Source organism: Aspergillus vadensis (genome assembly GCF_003184925.1).
Source record: "Aspergillus vadensis CBS 113365 unplaced genomic scaffold BO88scaffold_1, whole genome shotgun sequence".
In the NCBI taxonomy this organism is placed as follows: domain Eukaryota; kingdom Fungi; phylum Ascomycota; class Eurotiomycetes; order Eurotiales; family Aspergillaceae; genus Aspergillus; species Aspergillus vadensis.
Window position 1 is genome coordinate 970,427 of NW_020292039.1, and position 17,818 is coordinate 988,244.

At 50.4% G+C, this 17,818-nt stretch overlaps 6 protein-coding genes and 1 non-coding gene across 7 annotated transcripts; 3 read left to right on the forward strand and 4 right to left on the reverse strand.

Annotated features, from left to right (window-relative positions):
* Positions 1-74: 74 nt before the first annotated feature.
* BO88DRAFT_459755 (uncharacterized protein) lies at positions 75-2,358 on the reverse strand (the record flags this gene model as incomplete). Its single annotated transcript, XM_025711098.1, has 12 exons — positions 2,126-2,358; positions 1,932-2,048; positions 1,774-1,869; positions 1,580-1,713; positions 1,490-1,520; positions 1,139-1,441; positions 1,004-1,085; positions 891-951; positions 743-831; positions 599-682; positions 473-539; positions 75-388 (listed from the first exon to the last, which is right to left on the reverse strand). Exons 1-12 carry the CDS (start codon positions 2,170-2,172, stop codon positions 75-77), a joined length of 1,425 nt encoding a protein of 474 aa, XP_025568166.1. The 5' UTR covers positions 2,173-2,358.
* A 760-nt stretch (positions 2,359-3,118) lies between these two features.
* Positions 3,119-3,889, forward strand: BO88DRAFT_400056 (aegerolysin family protein). Its single transcript, XM_025705471.1, has 2 exons — positions 3,119-3,353; positions 3,426-3,889. The coding sequence occupies exons 1-2, from the start codon at positions 3,259-3,261 to the stop codon at positions 3,766-3,768; spliced, it is 438 nt and encodes a 145-aa protein (XP_025568167.1). The 5' UTR covers positions 3,119-3,258; the 3' UTR covers positions 3,769-3,889.
* Positions 3,890-4,357: 468 nt separating this feature from the next.
* On the reverse strand, positions 4,358-4,439 carry BO88DRAFT_t32. Its single transcript has one exon. It is a non-coding gene; the product is annotated as a tRNA-Ser (tRNA).
* A 63-nt stretch (positions 4,440-4,502) lies between these two features.
* Positions 4,503-9,674, reverse strand: BO88DRAFT_354602 (putative ABC multidrug transporter). Its single transcript, XM_025703680.1, has 4 exons — positions 9,126-9,674; positions 6,444-9,067; positions 4,730-6,395; positions 4,503-4,663 (listed from the first exon to the last, which is right to left on the reverse strand). Exons 1-4 carry the CDS (start codon positions 9,227-9,229, stop codon positions 4,558-4,560), a joined length of 4,500 nt encoding a protein of 1,499 aa, XP_025568168.1. The 5' UTR covers positions 9,230-9,674; the 3' UTR covers positions 4,503-4,557.
* Positions 9,675-10,363: 689 nt separating this feature from the next.
* BO88DRAFT_483443 (PLP-dependent transferase) lies at positions 10,364-12,476 on the forward strand. Its single transcript, XM_025712225.1, has 3 exons — positions 10,364-10,487; positions 10,557-10,651; positions 10,710-12,476. The coding sequence occupies exons 1-3, from the start codon at positions 10,440-10,442 to the stop codon at positions 12,352-12,354; spliced, it is 1,788 nt and encodes a 595-aa protein (XP_025568169.1). The 5' UTR covers positions 10,364-10,439; the 3' UTR covers positions 12,355-12,476.
* Positions 12,477-13,854: 1,378 nt separating this feature from the next.
* On the forward strand, positions 13,855-15,330 carry BO88DRAFT_328646 (uncharacterized protein; the record flags this gene model as incomplete). The annotated part of the gene is made up of 1 exon (XM_025702565.1): positions 13,855-15,330. The coding sequence occupies one exon, from the start codon at positions 13,855-13,857 to the stop codon at positions 15,328-15,330; it is 1,476 nt and encodes a 491-aa protein (XP_025568170.1).
* A 222-nt stretch (positions 15,331-15,552) lies between these two features.
* On the reverse strand, positions 15,553-17,297 carry sur2 (sphingosine hydroxylase). The gene is made up of 2 exons (XM_025713264.1): positions 16,421-17,297; positions 15,553-16,362 (listed from the first exon to the last, which is right to left on the reverse strand). The coding sequence occupies exons 1-2, from the start codon at positions 17,109-17,111 to the stop codon at positions 15,776-15,778; spliced, it is 1,278 nt and encodes a 425-aa protein (XP_025568171.1). The 5' UTR covers positions 17,112-17,297; the 3' UTR covers positions 15,553-15,775.
* Between the last annotated feature and the right edge of the window lie 521 nt (positions 17,298-17,818).

Sequence of the window (17,818 nt, forward strand, 5' to 3'; positions counted from 1 at the left end):
GCTATTCACAATTAGCCGGTTCTGCGATATGGCTTACTACCCGCCCTGCACGCCTGTCCTGGACAGGATCATCATCACCAACTACTCTTAGCATAAAACGTAAACAAAGGCCTGGGACCAGGATCCGTCCGACTCAAAAGAAGTAAATCTCTCGTTCGCATACTGGCCACATGAACCTGTTGCTCCGAGACTTCTTCAACCGGGTCTTCGAATGCCCAGAAGACGCTTTCTTCCTGATATCCGTCGGATACGCGCTGGCCGCTCAGACATACGAATGATGTTCCCTGTCTTCCGAAGGAAACAACCGTGTTTCCGAATCCAGTGTCGAAGTCGTAGGTCTGGAATTTGAAGAGCGTGCGGGCGTTTCCTTGGAGGGTGGGGAGTGCAACTGTAGAAGGTATATAGCGTTAGCTTAATTTTTTATCGAATGGCCATACTCATACACCAGCTTTGGGAGGGAGAGGGGACTCACTGTCGCTGAAACTGCCGTTGTCGAGGGTTCGTTCTTGGGCGATCATGGTTATTGTCCTGATGGCCAGCTGTTTCGGAGTTGGGGGTTAGTAGAGGATATCGGGGATATGGTTGGTTGTGTACTTACTAGCACTAATTTCTTGTAGTCCTCTGGGATGGGATATGAGATTGGGGAATTTATTTCCTCGGGGTTTTCGTTGATGGCTTGGACCTTGTTTCCTGTCAGTCATGTAATGATAGCTAAAGGACTTTTGGGGATGCGCAAGCTCACTTTGCTGCGGGTCACGGAGAGTATGTTGGCCCCTTCTTCGTACAGCTCGGCTTGTTGCTCTCTGCCGTTGATGAACTTTGAAACAGGGACTATCATACATAAAGGGTTAGTAGATGGCACCAAGCGATGATTCGTGTGAAAGCTATACTCTTCCTGATGAGCTCAAGGTACGCGTCGTACTGCGTAAAGTCTTCGAATAGGTACCAGCTCTGGTTTCAATTAGTTGCATTTCATGAATACTCATTGCGGAGCAGGTCTCACCCTCTGATTGGCAAAAGTATAGTCAAAAGGCGTGAATGCATTGTTGAAATTCGGCACGTTGGTGTATCTCCACAGAAGTGCACTGTGTCGGTGTAAGTATCCTATAATCGAAGGAAATTAAGAGGGAAAACTCACAATCGTCTATATCTATGCTTTCCCTCCCTCAATTCCTGATAGAAGTTGTCTGCGCCTTCCTTGATCGCAAAAAGAGGCGAGTCTTCACCGTCGTGTGGCTCTGCGTGGATGACTCCAGACCGGCCTCCGCCTCCAGAGGTATGGATCCAGACAGTAACGCGAGAGTGTCTGTTGATTGTCTCCACGGCACTTCTCACTTCATTTGTGACAGAGCCGGTGACTCCGTACATTGAGAAAGCAACCTCCGATCTTTCAGAAGTGTCAGGAGGTAATAAGTCTAAGGACTCAGTGATAAGCTTACGCCTGTCTAATCTCTTGACTGGTGGATTTGTTGACTGCAGAAATGGAGACGCGAGCAAGTATTGGCCACCTCGAATGAAATCTGCCACGGGCATTTAGCATCTACCCACTGGCTAGGACATAGTGCTTCGTTTATCTTACCTGCAATGAAACGATCTCCGTACAGTTTATTCGGGGTATCAGTGTTAATCTGATTGAAGGAATATGAATTCCCGATTGATGCCTGCTGCCTGGATGACACCTGGACTTGATAGGTCACCGTACTGCTTTCAAAACTGTGTCGATGAAGATTAGCTGATTTGATGCCCAAGTCAAGCCAGAACAAATACACTCGCCTTAGCCGATCAAGATAGCCAGCGTCGATTTGGGAGGACTGTCCCCAGCCGGAAATAGCAGCGCCAGCACTTATCTCTAAGGACTGTGCAAGTTTTCTGAAGAAAGAAGGAATAGAAGTCAGCAATACACTTTAAACTGAGAAGTCGGGTGTGCGGACGTGTAATCATCGATTCTTTCACTACTATAGAAGAGGTCGTAAGTGACGGACTCCGGTTGACCAGGAGTGATAGTGACAGCATCTGCTACACCAATTTGTTGAAGGTAGGTATTGTATCTAGATAAGGGACAAATTGTTCAGTATGTTAGCAAGGACACAATTGTATCTATGGAGAGGAACGGAATCGATCGTACCCCTGCCCTTGCTGCATGCCATCGAAATATGGAACAAGCTCGGCCATCTTGAAATATCTAGCTGCTTTGATCAGGTAATGAGGTATGAAAGGTTTGAAGATGATTCTCAAAATTGACTGGTAGTTGCATCACATTCCGACCAAATGCTGGTCCTTTATATGCTTAAAGCACCAGCGTACGGGCAATCCCCTGACCTATACAGACATCACGTCACTCACAACAAACCCCGATGCAATGTCCTCGAAAATGTAACTTCGTGGTGGCGATCTGCATCATTCAGTTCTTTAGATGAGGCATTTTCTTTGGAGAAGTAGATTCCATCGAGTGACAACAACGACCGGACATTCGGCGGAGCAAGAGCCATAGAGATCACAATAGTAGTGTCAAGGATACAAACACCAGATGGCGCAAGTACTCAAGCTGATGTCTAGACTCGCAATTGATGTCTGATTTGTTATCGGTGACTCCGAAAAGCCACTGGACGGGCACTGGATTCCGCTGCACGAAGCGGGGATTAATATCGAAGAATCTGTAAATCAACCCAAGTGATCAAGGAAGTGTTCGGGGAAGAATGAACCTGCCTGTGCTCAATTACCTCAATATAGTGTGTTGACATGGACTGCTCGGGAACTGCTCTATAGTACCCCTGCAGTGGCAAATGCATGTCATCAGAGGTGCATGAGCTGAACATCGCGCAAACCTCTCCCCCTCATCTTAACGCCCAGCTTGCCCTTCAGCTAGAGGTTTTACTCCACTTTACACTGTCGGAGGGTTACATCGTTGAAATTCTTGCAATTGTCTGGCTGGCTTTCGACGATGTTCCTCGAGGGCAAGGCACAGGGAAACCCCGCGATTGGGAATGAGAAGGCATGAGCTGCACAATCCCTGCTACTTCTGCTGCTGCGAATACGTAATGAGATGGATTAGCAGAATCCAGTATCCAGACTTGATTGTGCAGTCAGGCACACACTTACAGATACCAACTAGGCTAAACGATGACGATGGTGTCCAGACCTCAGCAGCCAGTATCAGAGATGATATAAAGACCCCCTTCCGGTCGCTCAGAAGATAAGTCTACGAGACAATCATCTCTACCAAACACTTTTACCACAGCCTCTACCCCCGATCTAATCATGGCCGAACGAGCAGAAGCCCAATGGGTGCACATCCGCGTCGTCAACTCCCTATCCTTCGACACCCTCAGTGTCAGAAACACCTGGCTGGGCTGGTGAGTTCAAAAATCATCAAGTTACCCATCTTGGCACCATCTCTCTCTCCTTCTTCCCTAACACGTTATCAGGGGCAAATTCCACAAAGAAAACAACAAGAGCGCCGAAATCCCCGTTTCCGACATCAACGCACTCCGGGCAGCTCCTGGCGGGTCCTTCAACGTCTTCGCGTGCGGCAGAGCACACTCGCCCTCTGGCACAGAGGGAAGCTTCGATGTGTTCAATGGAGATGTACGCGTCGCTTACATCTACTGGGACTGTCCTTGGGGCTCGAAGCGCAACCAGTTCCGCGTTGACAGGATTGCTGATGATTACTGGGTGGAGACCGGTTATTGGAATCAATCGGGCGGTGCTATTGGTAGTGTTACGGTCGAAATTGGGAGGAGGGATCGGGCGATTCGGTCGAGTCTGTAGATAGGGTGGAATCTGTGCTTCTTGTCCTGCTAATGCAGGAGTGGTTGGATTGTTGAGATTATGTGTTTGGGTAGAGGGTGATGGATCGGTGTGATGTGGTTGAGTCATGATTAACTCCTTGTCATTGATGCGACAGAAGACTAAATTATCGTTTTTATCTTATTGCAACCGATGGTTTATAGTGGACAGCACGAGTAAAGAGGTAGAAAATCATAAAATTTGTAGGATCGACACATCTTCCCCCTTATCGGGATTTGCTCTGCATTAGCGCAGGGACTGAAGTTTGGATTGAAAGGCTGATATGATAGATCATCAACTGACAGGTACTCTAGATAGAGTGTCGACCATGTTCAAGATATATAATACTGTATTGCCTCATCTGTCCGTATACTTGTCTTGTCTGCTTTGACACTGAGGTCTTTCGGACATGTTGGTATCTTCCTAACAGTGCAATCGGTGTAGAGGCATCAACTCTTCATCGACCACCACCACAACAAAAACAACTCAACTCACAAAACAGCAGTTGTAGCAATTACTGCACACAACTGAACCCCTTTCCCAGAGCTAAAAATAATTTGAAAAACAAAAACGACGACAGTCGGATTTGAACCGACGCCTCCGAAGAGAATAGATTTCTAGTCTATCGCCTTAGACCGCTCGGCCATATCGTCTTATGATGAAGCACTCGCAAATATGCTATAAGAGATCGTCAACAGATGCATTCAAGAAATCCTGTCTATATCATAAATCATTGATGCCATATTCATACTAATCATATACAACTATGCACTATTTACTCTCCATCATCTCGATCAGTTCCTCGTACTCGCCCGTATTCCGCACCATTTCCCAAAATACGCCCTTTTTCGCGACCAGTCGCGCCGGTGAATCATTCCTGTTGATATTCAATTAGCTTCGTTCGTAAATCAAAATGATGATAAAGGGTGTGCCATTGACGCACTCGATAATCTCCCCATCCGCCATCACCAATACTCGATCATAGTCCATGATCGTCCGCAATCGATGCGCAATTGCTATGATCGTGCAATCGGCAAACATCGTCCGCAATACCTTTTGCATATGCGAGTCTGTTTCGTGATCCACCGACGCCGTCGCCTCATCCAGCAACACCACTTTTGATCGCCGACACATAGCCCGCGCCAGGCTCAGAACCTGTCGCTGACCCTGGCTGAAGTTCTCTCCGTTCGCAGCAACCGGCGTGTCCAGCGCCAGCGGCCGCATTGTCCGGCTCTCACCCTCGCCCTCGCCAGGGACATGGACCGTCGTGCACGCCGATAGCGCCGCGCGCAGCTCGGTCTCGCTGGACTCCCCAAACGGGTCGAGATTGGACTGCACGTCGCCAGAGAAGAGCACCGGCTCTTGGGGAATCAGCGTCACGTTGGTGCGCAGCCGGTTTAGGCGGATCTGGTCAATGTTGACTCCATCAATGGTTACGCTGCCGTCGACGATATCGACGAAGCGGAGCAGTGATAGCCCCAGGGTTGACTTGCCGCTGCCGGTCCGGCCGACGATGCCGACGCGCTCGCCTGGGTACGCGACGAAGGATACTTTGCGGAGTACGTCGGGCCCGTCGGGTTGGTAGCGGGCAGTGACGTTGTTGAATTCGACGCGGCCGGAGGTTGGCCAGCTGGCTGGTAGAGCGTCGGCTTTGCGTTGCTCTTCTGTTTCTAGTTTCTCCTCTGGCTCGATGTCGCCGTATTCTGTCATGCGTTGGAAGGAGTTCAACTCCACTTCGAGCTCATTGAGCGTCCGGACTAGCGTCAGAATCGTCTGGCTGAGGCCGATGGCGTTCGTCAGAGAGAATCCCACCAGACCTGCTGATCCGGACCAAAAGTATGCTACGCAGCCGGCTGCGGCTGCTACAGACGCGGCGCAAAAGTCCGTCCGGACTGAAACCCAGCGGTTGCAGTTGTATTGTGCCTCGGAGGAGCGGGCGTGGACTGCCAACTTCTCGGCCAGCAGATTCTGGAACACCTGGTCCATACCGTGCCGAGCTCGGATCACGCTCAGTCCTGACAACGAGTCGGTAAAGTGCGAGAAAACAGGGGAGTAATTGATAGAGGTCAGCCGCTTGATCGATACTTGAGCACGTGTGTACATCTCTCCGATGACGAACCCTGCAGCGCAAATAACGGCTGCCGGGAGAGCAAAGATAGGCATGATGGAAGCGACACTGGCAATTCGAAGCAGAAAGCGTAGGGTATTCTCGATTGACATCCGCAGCCACTCAACAAGAACTGTGTCCAGAGACCGTGTGTCATTTCCGAACCGGTTGATGGCACGCCCGATCGGATTCTGATCGAACCAGGCAATCGGTGCAGATAGCACGGCCGTCACCAGCCGGTGGTGCGTCTTCTTAGCAGCCACCCAGCTGCCATACTGATAAATAAGATTGTTGCATAACTGCAAGGTCAAGAAGGTGATGATGCACGCTGCGTATATCCCGAGGTAGAACAACGTATTGGGGTGCTCGTATTTGTCGTACGCCCCGGTCCAGATAGATAGCCAGTACGTGATGGCGAAGTAGGCAAATTGCACGGAGATGGTTGCAATCACGACTAGCGGGACATAGGAAGCGCCACCGAATAGCATCATATAACGAAGCGCTGATCTGTTAGCAATGCCCAAAGCCATCTAAGTCATCAGATTCTTACCTAGCGTGCGAGGCACTCGTCCCGTAGCAGAGGTCTCCTTAGCTATGCGTTCTTCCGCGGGCGGTTGCTTTCCCCCAGCAGCAATGGGTGGGGGCTCCGACGGGGATTCCAGGGCTTCGTCTGCCACGCGCACATTGCTCTCCGACACCGAAGAGTCTGTATCAGTGCCGGGTGTGGTGCATCGGGAGGACATGAGAGATAGTGTAGTCTTGGAGATAGCCCGAGCGGGGACAATCCTACCATGCTCCAACCGGATCACCAAGTCGGCATCCTGCAAGGCGGCTGGGTAGTGGGTGATTAAAACGACCGTGCGGTCCTTGAGTAGACCGCTGCGGAAACACTTCTCATAGACAAGACTGGTTGTATGGGTGTCGAGTGCGGAGAAGATGTCATCAAATAGCAGCGTGTTCGACGGCGAATACAGTGCCCTTGCCAAAGATACTCGCTGCTTCTGACCGCCGGAAAGCGAGGTTCCTCGCTCTCCTACCATGGTGAGGTCACCTGCCGGAAGCTGTTGCAGGTCTTGGGTTAGACCACTGGCTTCGATGGCCATGGCATAGCGGGCTTCATCGAATGGGCTATAGAAAACGATGTTCTGACGGATCGTATCGTTCTGCAACCAAGGTGCCTGTGGAACGTATGCTACATCGCGCGGGCAAGTAGCAGTTCCAGATTCCAAGACTGTCTCTCCCAGGAAGGACAGGAGAAGCGACGTCTTCCCGCAGCCGGTTGGGCCCGTCACCACATTGAGGGCGTTAGACTTGAAGCGGAGGGTGATATCCTGCAGCCTGAAGGCGGCAATTGGGGTGCGGCGAAAGGTGGCATCCTTAAACTCTAACGGGCCATCTGGATGCCGCTTGATTTCACTAGCAGTGTCAAAAAAGTGGTCGACACGACGCAGCGACTCTGATCCTTGCGCGGTATAGCGGCTGATATTGGACAACCAGATGAACTGAACGCGCAGCGTTTCCATGATAGACAATGAAGTAAAGGCGACAGGTGCCCTCAAAGGAAGATCAGTGAACAATATATAAACAGAAAACATGACGAGAAGACTAAGGAGCGGCAGCAGCTCGCCGCCCATGGAGATAAGAGCCACAAAAACGCTGCGTCTCCACAGATGGCGCTGCTCTACACGGCGAACGTCGTTGATGTTGTTCATCGCAGCATGCTCCCACCCAAAGTACTTCAACGTGCGGATGGACCCCAAGTACTCGGAGATCTTGGACAGCCGAGCATCCGTAGCCTGCATAACAGTGCGTTGGATGCGGGAGACTTTCCGCGAAGCCAGGGCAGGCAGCGGAGACAAACACAGCAGCATGAGAACACCAAACAGCGACGGCCATCCTAGCATCTGATACAGAAACACCAGAGCCAAGGTAGTCGAGATCGGGCCTGCGGTGGCTATATAGAAAATATCACGGGAGTTGTAGATAGCGTCAACATCGTAAGACATCAAGCTAGTCAGATTGGCCTGGCTCGACTTGGAGGCACCCTTGGACTCGGCCCGGTGCTTCGACTTCGCATGCTTCCCTGAAGAGTGGCCCACAGAGTCGTCGTAGATGTACGAGCGCATCGCAGTCTGATAGAGCTCCTGGACGAGTGATACATTCACCCGAACCAGTAGTCGGGTTGCCGTGAAGATATACTGTTGGTAGCAGAGCGAGCGTGTCGCCGGACCAGCAAATAGTAGTGCGATCCACAATGCAGGATGGAGCACTGCACTACTGGGGTTCTCCAGATAGGCTAATAACCGCAGCATAGAGTATGGCGCAAGAAAGTCCACCACCGCCGTAAGGGCCGCCCAGAACATCATGGTTTTGATTTCCGTCTTCAGCATGCGACATAACGTGCGGAAGGTCTTGCCGCCTTTGAGCCGCTGCTTCTTGATCTTTGCTAGCCACTTCAATGGCTCGTCGTATGACGGCAGTGGGGGTAGATCATCCAAAGTCAGATCCCTCTGACAGCCTCGCAGGATCACATGGGTGATCCACTCATACGAGCAGTAGTAGGAAAAGAGAGAGCATGTCTCTTCTGGAGAAGCCTTCTCTTCAACCACTAGATCGTCCGTCTCTGCGTCATGAACAACCGAGCGTCGTGGACGTGGCGTAGCCGCTGCAATTGCCACAGCCGCCGCCAAACAGGCCACAATAGCAACTCCAATAGGGGTTGGCCTATAGGTAGCTCCGATCACCATCATGGGTACTATATCCTGCACCACGGCCAGAATGAGAGCCGTTGTCACCATTGCATTCATATGCCAATACATATGACGTCGGTAGTCATAGCTCTTGCTGCAGAGCCGGCCGATACCAAGCAATACCACGTAGGTCAAAAGGGCGGACCGTTTCCAACTCTCCCCATTCTGTATGTCGACCCAGGTGAGGCAACAGGCCGCAATAGCGACAGCCAGGTGTGCGAACGCGAACGGCAGAGATACCACAATTTCGGACTGACCATGCGGGGTAGTCTTCGGCGATCGTGATTTCTTCCGGTAGGAACGGATGTAGCGCAGACTTATCGACAAAAATATCACAGTCCATGATGCTAGTATCGCCGCCAGGTGCAGGTTGCCGGATCCAACAAAGGCGGACGCCTTCCGAGTCCGATATTGCCATAATTCCCTAGAGCAGCTGCAAGTCAGTGATGCCATTGCCCACGATCTTGCTGGAATAAACCCACCTCTGCACCAGACCAGGGTTCGGAGTATAAGCAATCTCGCCAGCCCCGCCTTGGATTGCTAGAGGCACCACGGCCGCGGGCACGATGGCCGCAAGATGCTCCATCGGTCAAATTGTAGTCTGCAACGGGCAGACAAGCTCACTCATGGGCAGTTGGCGCTTTCGTCATAACCAAGTGAGAGCTCTCTGGAAACTGCCCGACAGCATTGGAGATTGGCGAGGGTGGTGGAAGGCAGTTATAGAGCACGGGTCGAAAGGACACTACCCATTGTCTTAAAGACTCCGGTAATGAGAGGCTGCACAGTAGCCGGAGGTGCAAGCGAGGGGCCGGGAAATTGGAGCAGCCGGAGGAAGCGGTGTTAAGAGCAGGGAATAATTTGACGGTCATATTGCCGATAGCGGTGGACCTTCAATCTTTGGATCCGGACGAATTCTGCCCCGGATCGATCCTTGGATCGCCTCGAGGAAAATCCATCTGATAACATCCAGCTGAGTCAGGATGGCCGCCTGAGGCAGTCATTCTTTTCATTATCAATCTGTGTCCGTTCCATTCTCCCTGCCATGAACACAGAAGGTATCAAGGCAAGTACAATGCTTTCTCATCGATCTGGAACTATTGAGCGGCATATTCCGTCATCAACGCAGGATCCATTGACAAGCTTCGGCACATATCACATCATCCCCTCTCTCACTGGCTGTGGGATCAGCACTAAACCCCCCACTCTCATCGCTTAGCGTGTCATCCACGATAGCCACCGCCTGATAACGATAGGGAAGACGGCCGATGCACGATTCCTCGGATGTCAAGAGGCTTAGCACACCTTATCAAATTATAGAGCAACCAGGCTGTAAGACTTTGAAGGCCCTTATAGAATATCATGAGGATTAGGGCATCTATCAAGCTGCTGCCCTTGATGCCTTACATTCACGGTGTCGAGGAAGTTCTTCCCATACTAAGGAATGTTAATGCGCGATTACCGGTGAACAGGCGGAGCCGCCTACCCCGCATTGAGTCGCCCAACAGTTTCGGATACTTTTGATGTATCTTGATTTAAAACAACTATTCTCTAAAAGAAAGAAATAACACCCATCTTGGACATCCTTTTGCCTATAATCGAGTTTCCTAAATAGGAAAAGCAAGTCTTGCTGCGGCTTCCCGCAATCCTAGTCCCTTTCCGGCCATTTCCGCCCTATGACTCAAAATTCAACGCACGGATAATTCATTAGTCAACTACATCGACTTACCATAGCTCAACCCATAGTATCATTCCATTTGCATGAATAATATCGTCCAATCATTAAGATTAATATCAGAATGTCGGTGATAGAGCTTGGTGACTCTATTCCATCGCTCACCTCCCATGTAAGCTACATCCGTTCATGCGACGTCCGCATTCAAGCCTGTCAGTCAACAACACTTACACTTCCACAGGCCGTGAGCGTGTCCCTGCCAACATGGGCGGACAATGTAGGTTATGAGGAAGGCGATAGACGAGTCGTGGACAAAATGACAACAGGCTATCCACGGTACTGTTCAACCTGTATGCATTTACGCTCGAATCATGGAAACTAATGTCACGGCCAGATTTTTCATTCATAAATCTATTTGTGCGTTGGCAGATGCTATCATTGCCAGATATGGTAGCCCAAACCAAAAGGCCATGTTATTTCCGTCCCCAGCATGTGCCCAAAGATGTCGCGACTTTGTCAAGGAAAAAGGAGAGCCCAATCTCACCAAAGATGTCGAGGTGATTGATCTAACCCTTGATAAGGGGAAAGAGTCTTCAGAAATCATATTGAAGATTTCCCCCTCGATATCCGCTGTGATCTATCACAGCGACCTCTTCCCAGTAGCGAAGCAGTATTGGCAACACTCTGGTGACGGAATCTCAAGCAGACGTGCTGAGTTTTGCCACTCACTCTTTGTGGACGGCAAGCTCGTGCCTGCGGTAACGCCGCAACCTGTGATCCCTCAGAAAAGGGGTCCCAGGCGATACCAGCGAGGTTCTATTGACCTTACTTCCGCCCCAACAGACAAAAAGGTCAGCCCAGAAAGAGTCAAGGATGCAGCATTGATTCAGGAAAGCACGCAGTTCCTCGAGGATCGATTCGGTCGGAATCTTGATTTATCTTTTATTGATAACGCCAAGATCTCCCTCCGTCGACGCATTGCTGGCTCCTTGACAGGAGAAGTGAATCTCGCCGAACCGAAAACCCCCGAGCAAACTTCTAACTCCCACGGAGCGACCCAGGACGACGTATATCTCTACCCCTGTGGAATGAACGCTATCTTCAGCGCCCACCGAATGCTACTCCAGTCTAGAGGCCAGCTAAAGAGTATATCATTCGGCTTCCCATACGTGGACACTCTCAAGATCCTCCAAAAATTCGGCCCTGGATGCATCTTCTACGGACACGGTTCATCAGAAGACCTGGATGACCTGGAAGCCCGCCTCCAGGCCGGTGAAAAATATCTAGCTCTATTCTGCGAATTTCCCGGAAACCCTCTCCTGAAATGTCCCGACCTCAAACGAATCAGAAAGCTAGCCGACACCTATGATTTCGCCGTAGTCGTCGACGACACAATCGGGACTTCCATCAACGTCCACGTCCTCCCCTACGCCGACGTGGTCGTCAGCAGCCTTACCAAGATCTTCTCCGGAGACTGCAACGTCATGGGCGGCAGCGCTATCCTAAACCCTCAAGGAAGATACTACGACTCCCTGAAGAAAGCCTACGAAGCAGACCACAAAGACAACACCAACTACTGGGCCGAAGACATCATTTTCATGGAACGCAACAGCCGCGACTTCATCAACCGAATCAAGAAAATCAACCACACCACGGAAGCCATCTGTGATCTGCTCAAGTCCCACCCTCTCGTCAAAGACGTATACTATCCCAAGTACAGTCCAACGAAGCAATTCTACGAGGACTGCCGAACCCCAGAAGGTGGATATGGTGGTCTGCTGTCTTTCTTCTTTCACAAGAAAGAACACGCAATCGCATTCTACGATCGCATCGAGACCGCAAAGGGACCTAGTCTGGGCACTAACTTCACTTTGACTTCACCGTATGTTCTCCTGGCTCATTACTGGGAGTTGGAGTGGGCAGGTGGATTTGGGGTACCTCCAGACTTGATCCGCGTCAGTGTTGGTGTGGAAGACACGGAGGAACTCCTTTCGAGGTTTGTGGTTGCGTTGAAGGCTGCTGAGGCGGTCGATTCCTGATTTTGCACAAGCGAGTTGCATATAACTTCTGACACTTCAACCTGTCAAAATCTTGTACCATGTTTATTATTTCATTCAACCAGACGTAGCAGGTACTACTACACCAATATATTTCATTGCACACACACACACACACACACACATACATTCGAGTACCAAGACCTAATAGGCCCTATCCAAACCCCCACCCCATAAACCAATCAACTAACCTACTAGCAGCAAAAGCCAACAGTAAGGCTAGTACCGCCCCTAACCAAGCACAACAATAAAAATCCAGAATTATCTAGGTAGTACCATCACCTCCGTGCGTAAACTTCCGACGACAAGCAACTCAGCCGCATACTTCCGATGGCACGGAGAGGCCTTTGTGAAACTTCGCTTAGTTCTCATCCCTTCATGCATGAGGGGAGAAAGTAAACTTTTTTGGGTCCTAGTTAACCAAATCAGGGTAAGGATACGGGGGTGGGTGATGTTGTGTTGTGTTACATGGATAAGCTGCAGGGCGGCACAGGCCAGTTGCAGCCGTGGCACGACAGTTGGAATGTGTTGTACTGGCAATGGCTGATCGGAAATGGGGGAGTTGAGATCAAATTAATGTATATTTCGATGAGGAGGGGGGATGTTGCGGAGGACATGGGTAGATGCTAGTTGATACTATGATATTTTGTGCGTTGTAGGGAGGGAGGTATATTTTGGCAAGGCGGGATAATTCCGTGAATTTTGTGGATGGTAGATGGATTGGGATAAATACATATACTCGAGTATGTCCCATGGTGAGTTGGGTTGACTGTGTTTGGTTAGAGAAAAATGTACTATTTTCGTTCGAAGGCACTATATTATTTATTATGGAGAGGCTATTCCCACCCCAAGTCGAGTCATCCACTGCGTCAGTCACTAAACTCAAGGAATCTTTGATCCCAAACCCCCATTAAACAACATCTCAAGTGGAACAAAGTGTAACACGAAGCATGCAGGTCACGAATCCCAAGACACCCAATGTAGTGTACCAAGCCCATGCATCGCCCCAGAAACAACGGGACATACCGAGGAAAAGACATCTTTCTCTCGGTGACAGCCCTGCTATGTGCTACTACTGTTGGTCGTCTGCGCACGGAAGTTTGCTCATGCCATTCGTTTGGTGGTACAAAGAGATGGTTTCAGCATCGAGACCACCCCGCAGCCGCACGTCCAGCAGTCATATATTCAGCAATTTGAGTTCAAAGTGGCGGACAAGCTTTAAGGTGCGAGGTTGCACAGCACAGACTGTTGAAAGTTGCTGAAGCCGAACAACGTGCATTATGACAATGTCATTCTCCGAAATAAGAAGCTCCCTGTATAATTGTGTAAAATGCGTATATAAGCCCCTCCACAGTTTCGAGAGGCAGTGTCCCTGTTTCTCTAGCAGTCCATTATCTCTTATTCTCATCCACCGTGCTTGACTCGATTGTACGGTGCCACCGCAATTATCGCTACAACCGAATGTCTCACCAGGCAGATATCATGCCCAGGAAACTTGTTGAGCGCCGCAACCGTATTACCTATCCGTTATCAGTCACTCAGCTCGACCAGCGGGATCTGACTTCGATCATCGAGATCCTCCTGATTGATAGCGAAAAGGATCGTGCGAAAGTCGCGTACCTGGGCCAGTATCGAGGCTATAGAACGTCTAAGAACATCAAAAATGGGATTCAGAATCTCCGATGGCAACTGCAAGCAAACGCCTTGTTCCGATTGCTCTTCGGGCCCTCCAAGATCATCCTCTGTGAGGTGCACAAGGGATTTAATCCCTGGATTATCCACAGCCTCTTCGAATTACTGGTCAAAGAGGTCACATCGTTCTTGGATGAGCTGTACTGGTTCCTGGAGTATCTCAAAGACGATGTCAAGGAGATGCTGCGCACTCTTAATTCTATTGCCGGCATGTGGTGGTGTCCTAAAAGCAGGCACGACCTTCCTCCTTTCCATGCGAGGTATTACCAAGAGAACCGTTGCGAGGCGTGTATGCTTGCGCGTGTTGTTACTAAGGCTCCCGATCTGCAGAATCTTCACGCCACGCTTTTGAGTCGCGCAAGAGAAGATAGGTCTGAAAAACACCCTGAGCTTCAAAAGTTCGTTGAAGTAGCCATCAGTACATCCGGATTTACCCCTGATATGCTTCGAGATGGCATGGAATTGGCAGCCAGAGCCAGAGCAGCCCGAAAGGCAGCACGCAAATTCGCGAGAAAACAAATGAAGGGGCCAAGACCAATGCGCTATAAAGGGAAGAAGAAGAAGAGATCCCATTGTATAACCATCCAGTTGAAAGCAGAAACGCCCGAGGAAGCGGAAAAAGAGCGAAAAGAAATCTTGGAGATGTTGGCACGTCTTAAAGGCGAGCCCTCCGAAAAGCTGGACGATCTTGCTAATGACATGGTTAGAGAATTCAAGTGCGACGTGGAACGCACAGTCGATGCTAAACATGAGAAGCTCCCAGACTATGCGGACAACGAGCAAGTGCCAATGCCTGCACCTAGCCATCATCGTGTTAGTCTTGTGAGTGAAGCGGAAGTCAGCGATTGTCTATCGGAAAACCCGAGCATCAACGGCGAAGAAACGGACATGACGCCTGCACCCAGCTACCATTCTAACCTAAACGGTGTTGGGTCACAAGAGCCTCCGGTCGTAGGTGCCAACAGCTTGAATAGCACGACGTATTGTCCGCCCACAGTTGCGACTGGATCATCCAATACAGACCAAGCGACTGATATTCGGTCGCGTCTCGGTGACGATGAACCCATACTTTCTATTATCGAGGAGGCTCGCAGAAGTAGCGACAGATTGCCGGTGGAGGCCAAGAGCAATGGATCGGCAATCCCTCGACTCATGCCTGATACGCCAGGGAAGAAATCGGTGAAGTTTGCAGCGCCCAGACATGTTGCACCTGTGCATGGGAGCCGCCTGCCCCAGAACTTCTTGAGGTTCAGAACGTCGTCATGATCGTGTCACTCGAGTTGCTGAAATTTGCTCCATGTTCGTATAACGTTATTTCAGGCGCACCCCATAATCCGCGATTACTCAGTTTGCTGTAAGCCATCAGAATGTGGTAGAAGTGAAATTTATACAGATTATTTAGTAAAGACTTAAATTGAGTGGAATGAACAGAAGGGAAGTGCTCGTCAATTTCCAAATCTCCGTGGTCATGCAGGATGCCCGATTAGTAGATAACCCGAACAGTAGGTAGGTGGGTGAAAAGACATTGTACAGGTCCGTAGCAGGTTGTCATCAACCTGGCTATTAATACAGCGTAAAGAATAATGCAGTGAACAGACAGCGAAGTAGGAAGTAGGAGACGTCCCGCAACTCCAAAGACCCCCGCTGGGCGGCGAAGACAAAAGGTGACGAATAAATTATTACAACGAATTATGAAGGCAAAAAGAGTTGACTATAGGACGCTGCTGGCGACGGGGTGGTTCACGCTTCGGAAACCATCGACATGAGGAGAAAGAGTGACGGTCTTTCTGCGGCGAGAGCGAGTGGACTCTGCCGGTCCTTCTTGGGGAACAGCTGCAGGAGTGACACTCCCGGATGCCGGAGTATCAGCACCCGAATTGGTGGCGGAGCTAGCATCGTTGTCAAGCTGCTTCTGAGCAGATTCACGGGAACGTTCGTAACGTAATTTGACATCGCCTTTCCACTGAGTACCGAACCAACGATCCCAGATTGTGAAGAAAGGCTGCGAAAAGTTCGTCTTGATTCCCCAGCTCTGGTGGTGAATATCATGGTAAGCGGCATTGTTGGATGTGAAATGCTGCAGCGGATCCCAGGGGAAAGCATAGCCGCAGTGATCGTCAACCGTTTTGATGGTGGAAAAGGTGAAGAACCACATGCTCTGGCGAGTCGACATCCGGGCTGTCAAGAATGCGACGCCAGTGCCAGCAGTATCGAGAAGGAATCCTTCAACGGGATGGTTGTAAAGAGCGCCGAAAGCATAGGGAACGTATAAGCGATGGTGGCGGGAGTGGAAGGTCACTGGAGACTGTCAATCGATTGCCCAAAGCCGGAATGACTCGAAGAAACTATGACTTACCATAAAGCCACCGGTTCAAATGCATCGCGCGGTGCAGGAAGTACTGCCAGGTATCGACGACGCAAACGCCCCAGATGAACTGCAACGCGGGGACGAAGAACCAGTAGATGAATCCAGCCGTAGAAAGTTCCCAGTTGGTGAAAGCAGGGACCACCGCTTCTGCGCCACTCTCCAGAATAAGGGACTGGGTAAATTGTGGGTAATGCCCGCCTGCAATGGCGCCTCCAAGCATTCCCCAGCCCTTATGCGACAAATTCTTCCCCAAACCCATAGCATCAATACCAAAGAGAGCCAGCAGGTGAGGCAGGCCCCTTTGCATGAGGCGAAGACGGCGAGCCCAAACTGCCACATCATATGCTTCTTTACCCAGACATTCGGGCTCATCCAAATAGCTCACTGCCATGCCCGCGATTGTCTGGACTACTTGCTGGAGCAGAACATCTCTCACTACTTCCCAGCGCGTGACTCGGTTTCGCTTCAACACCTCCGCGGGGGTGTGTAGGCGGTATTGAGGGAAGTAATCGTTGACATCGATAAAGTGATATACCATGGACAAGGCCCAGTAAGCAACGATGGGTAAGATCAAAGCGAGGATATTGTCGGGGATCGGAGCAAGAACCGGTGGGCGGGGAGTCAAGGTATAGGTCGGAAGAGGGGGGAGGTCAAAGACGACCGACGCGTTGGTAGCCATGATGGGACGAGGAATATCGATCGCCAGGACTATGCAAGTCAAGAATTGGGAAAGGTTATTCGACAGACCTACCGCATCGGTCGCGGAGATCAAAGACGGAAAGGAGATTCGAATGAAAGAGAAATGAGATCGCAATCACAGTCGGATGCAAGTAGGGCAGTGAGAGGTTCCTGGCGCAGGCCAAAGATATAGCAGGAGATTTAAGGGCCCGTGGGACAACGCAATGATTATGGACCGGCGATGGCGAGATATCTGATCGGGGATCCTGGTCAGGTCAAGGCCCACCAAAATCAGGGGACGCAAATGGCACCAAGTGCCGAGGAACCGATGGGGTAGTGGTGAGGGATTAATTAGGAGGGAGGGTTCAAAAAGAATGACCGCGAGGTTCAGATTACCATCGACTGTAGCAGTAGTCAAGGAATCCGACACCGGGATGAAGAAGATAACAATAGTTGAAGGCCGGCCAAAGGAGTGTCTACCGCGAGTTGGAAGGTCAAGACGGAGAGAAAAGTCACGGGTGGAATTGGCAAGCAGGAGTGGCGCCACGGGATCGTGAGGCCGACCGATAGCTGCACGATGTTGTACTGGTATGTATTACATTATATGATACCACTATTCAGTATGATGTTACTATGAAAGATAATTGTTATGTATCAGTAATATACCGCTGTATGTTACCGACAGAAGACCCCTTAGCCACAGTGATT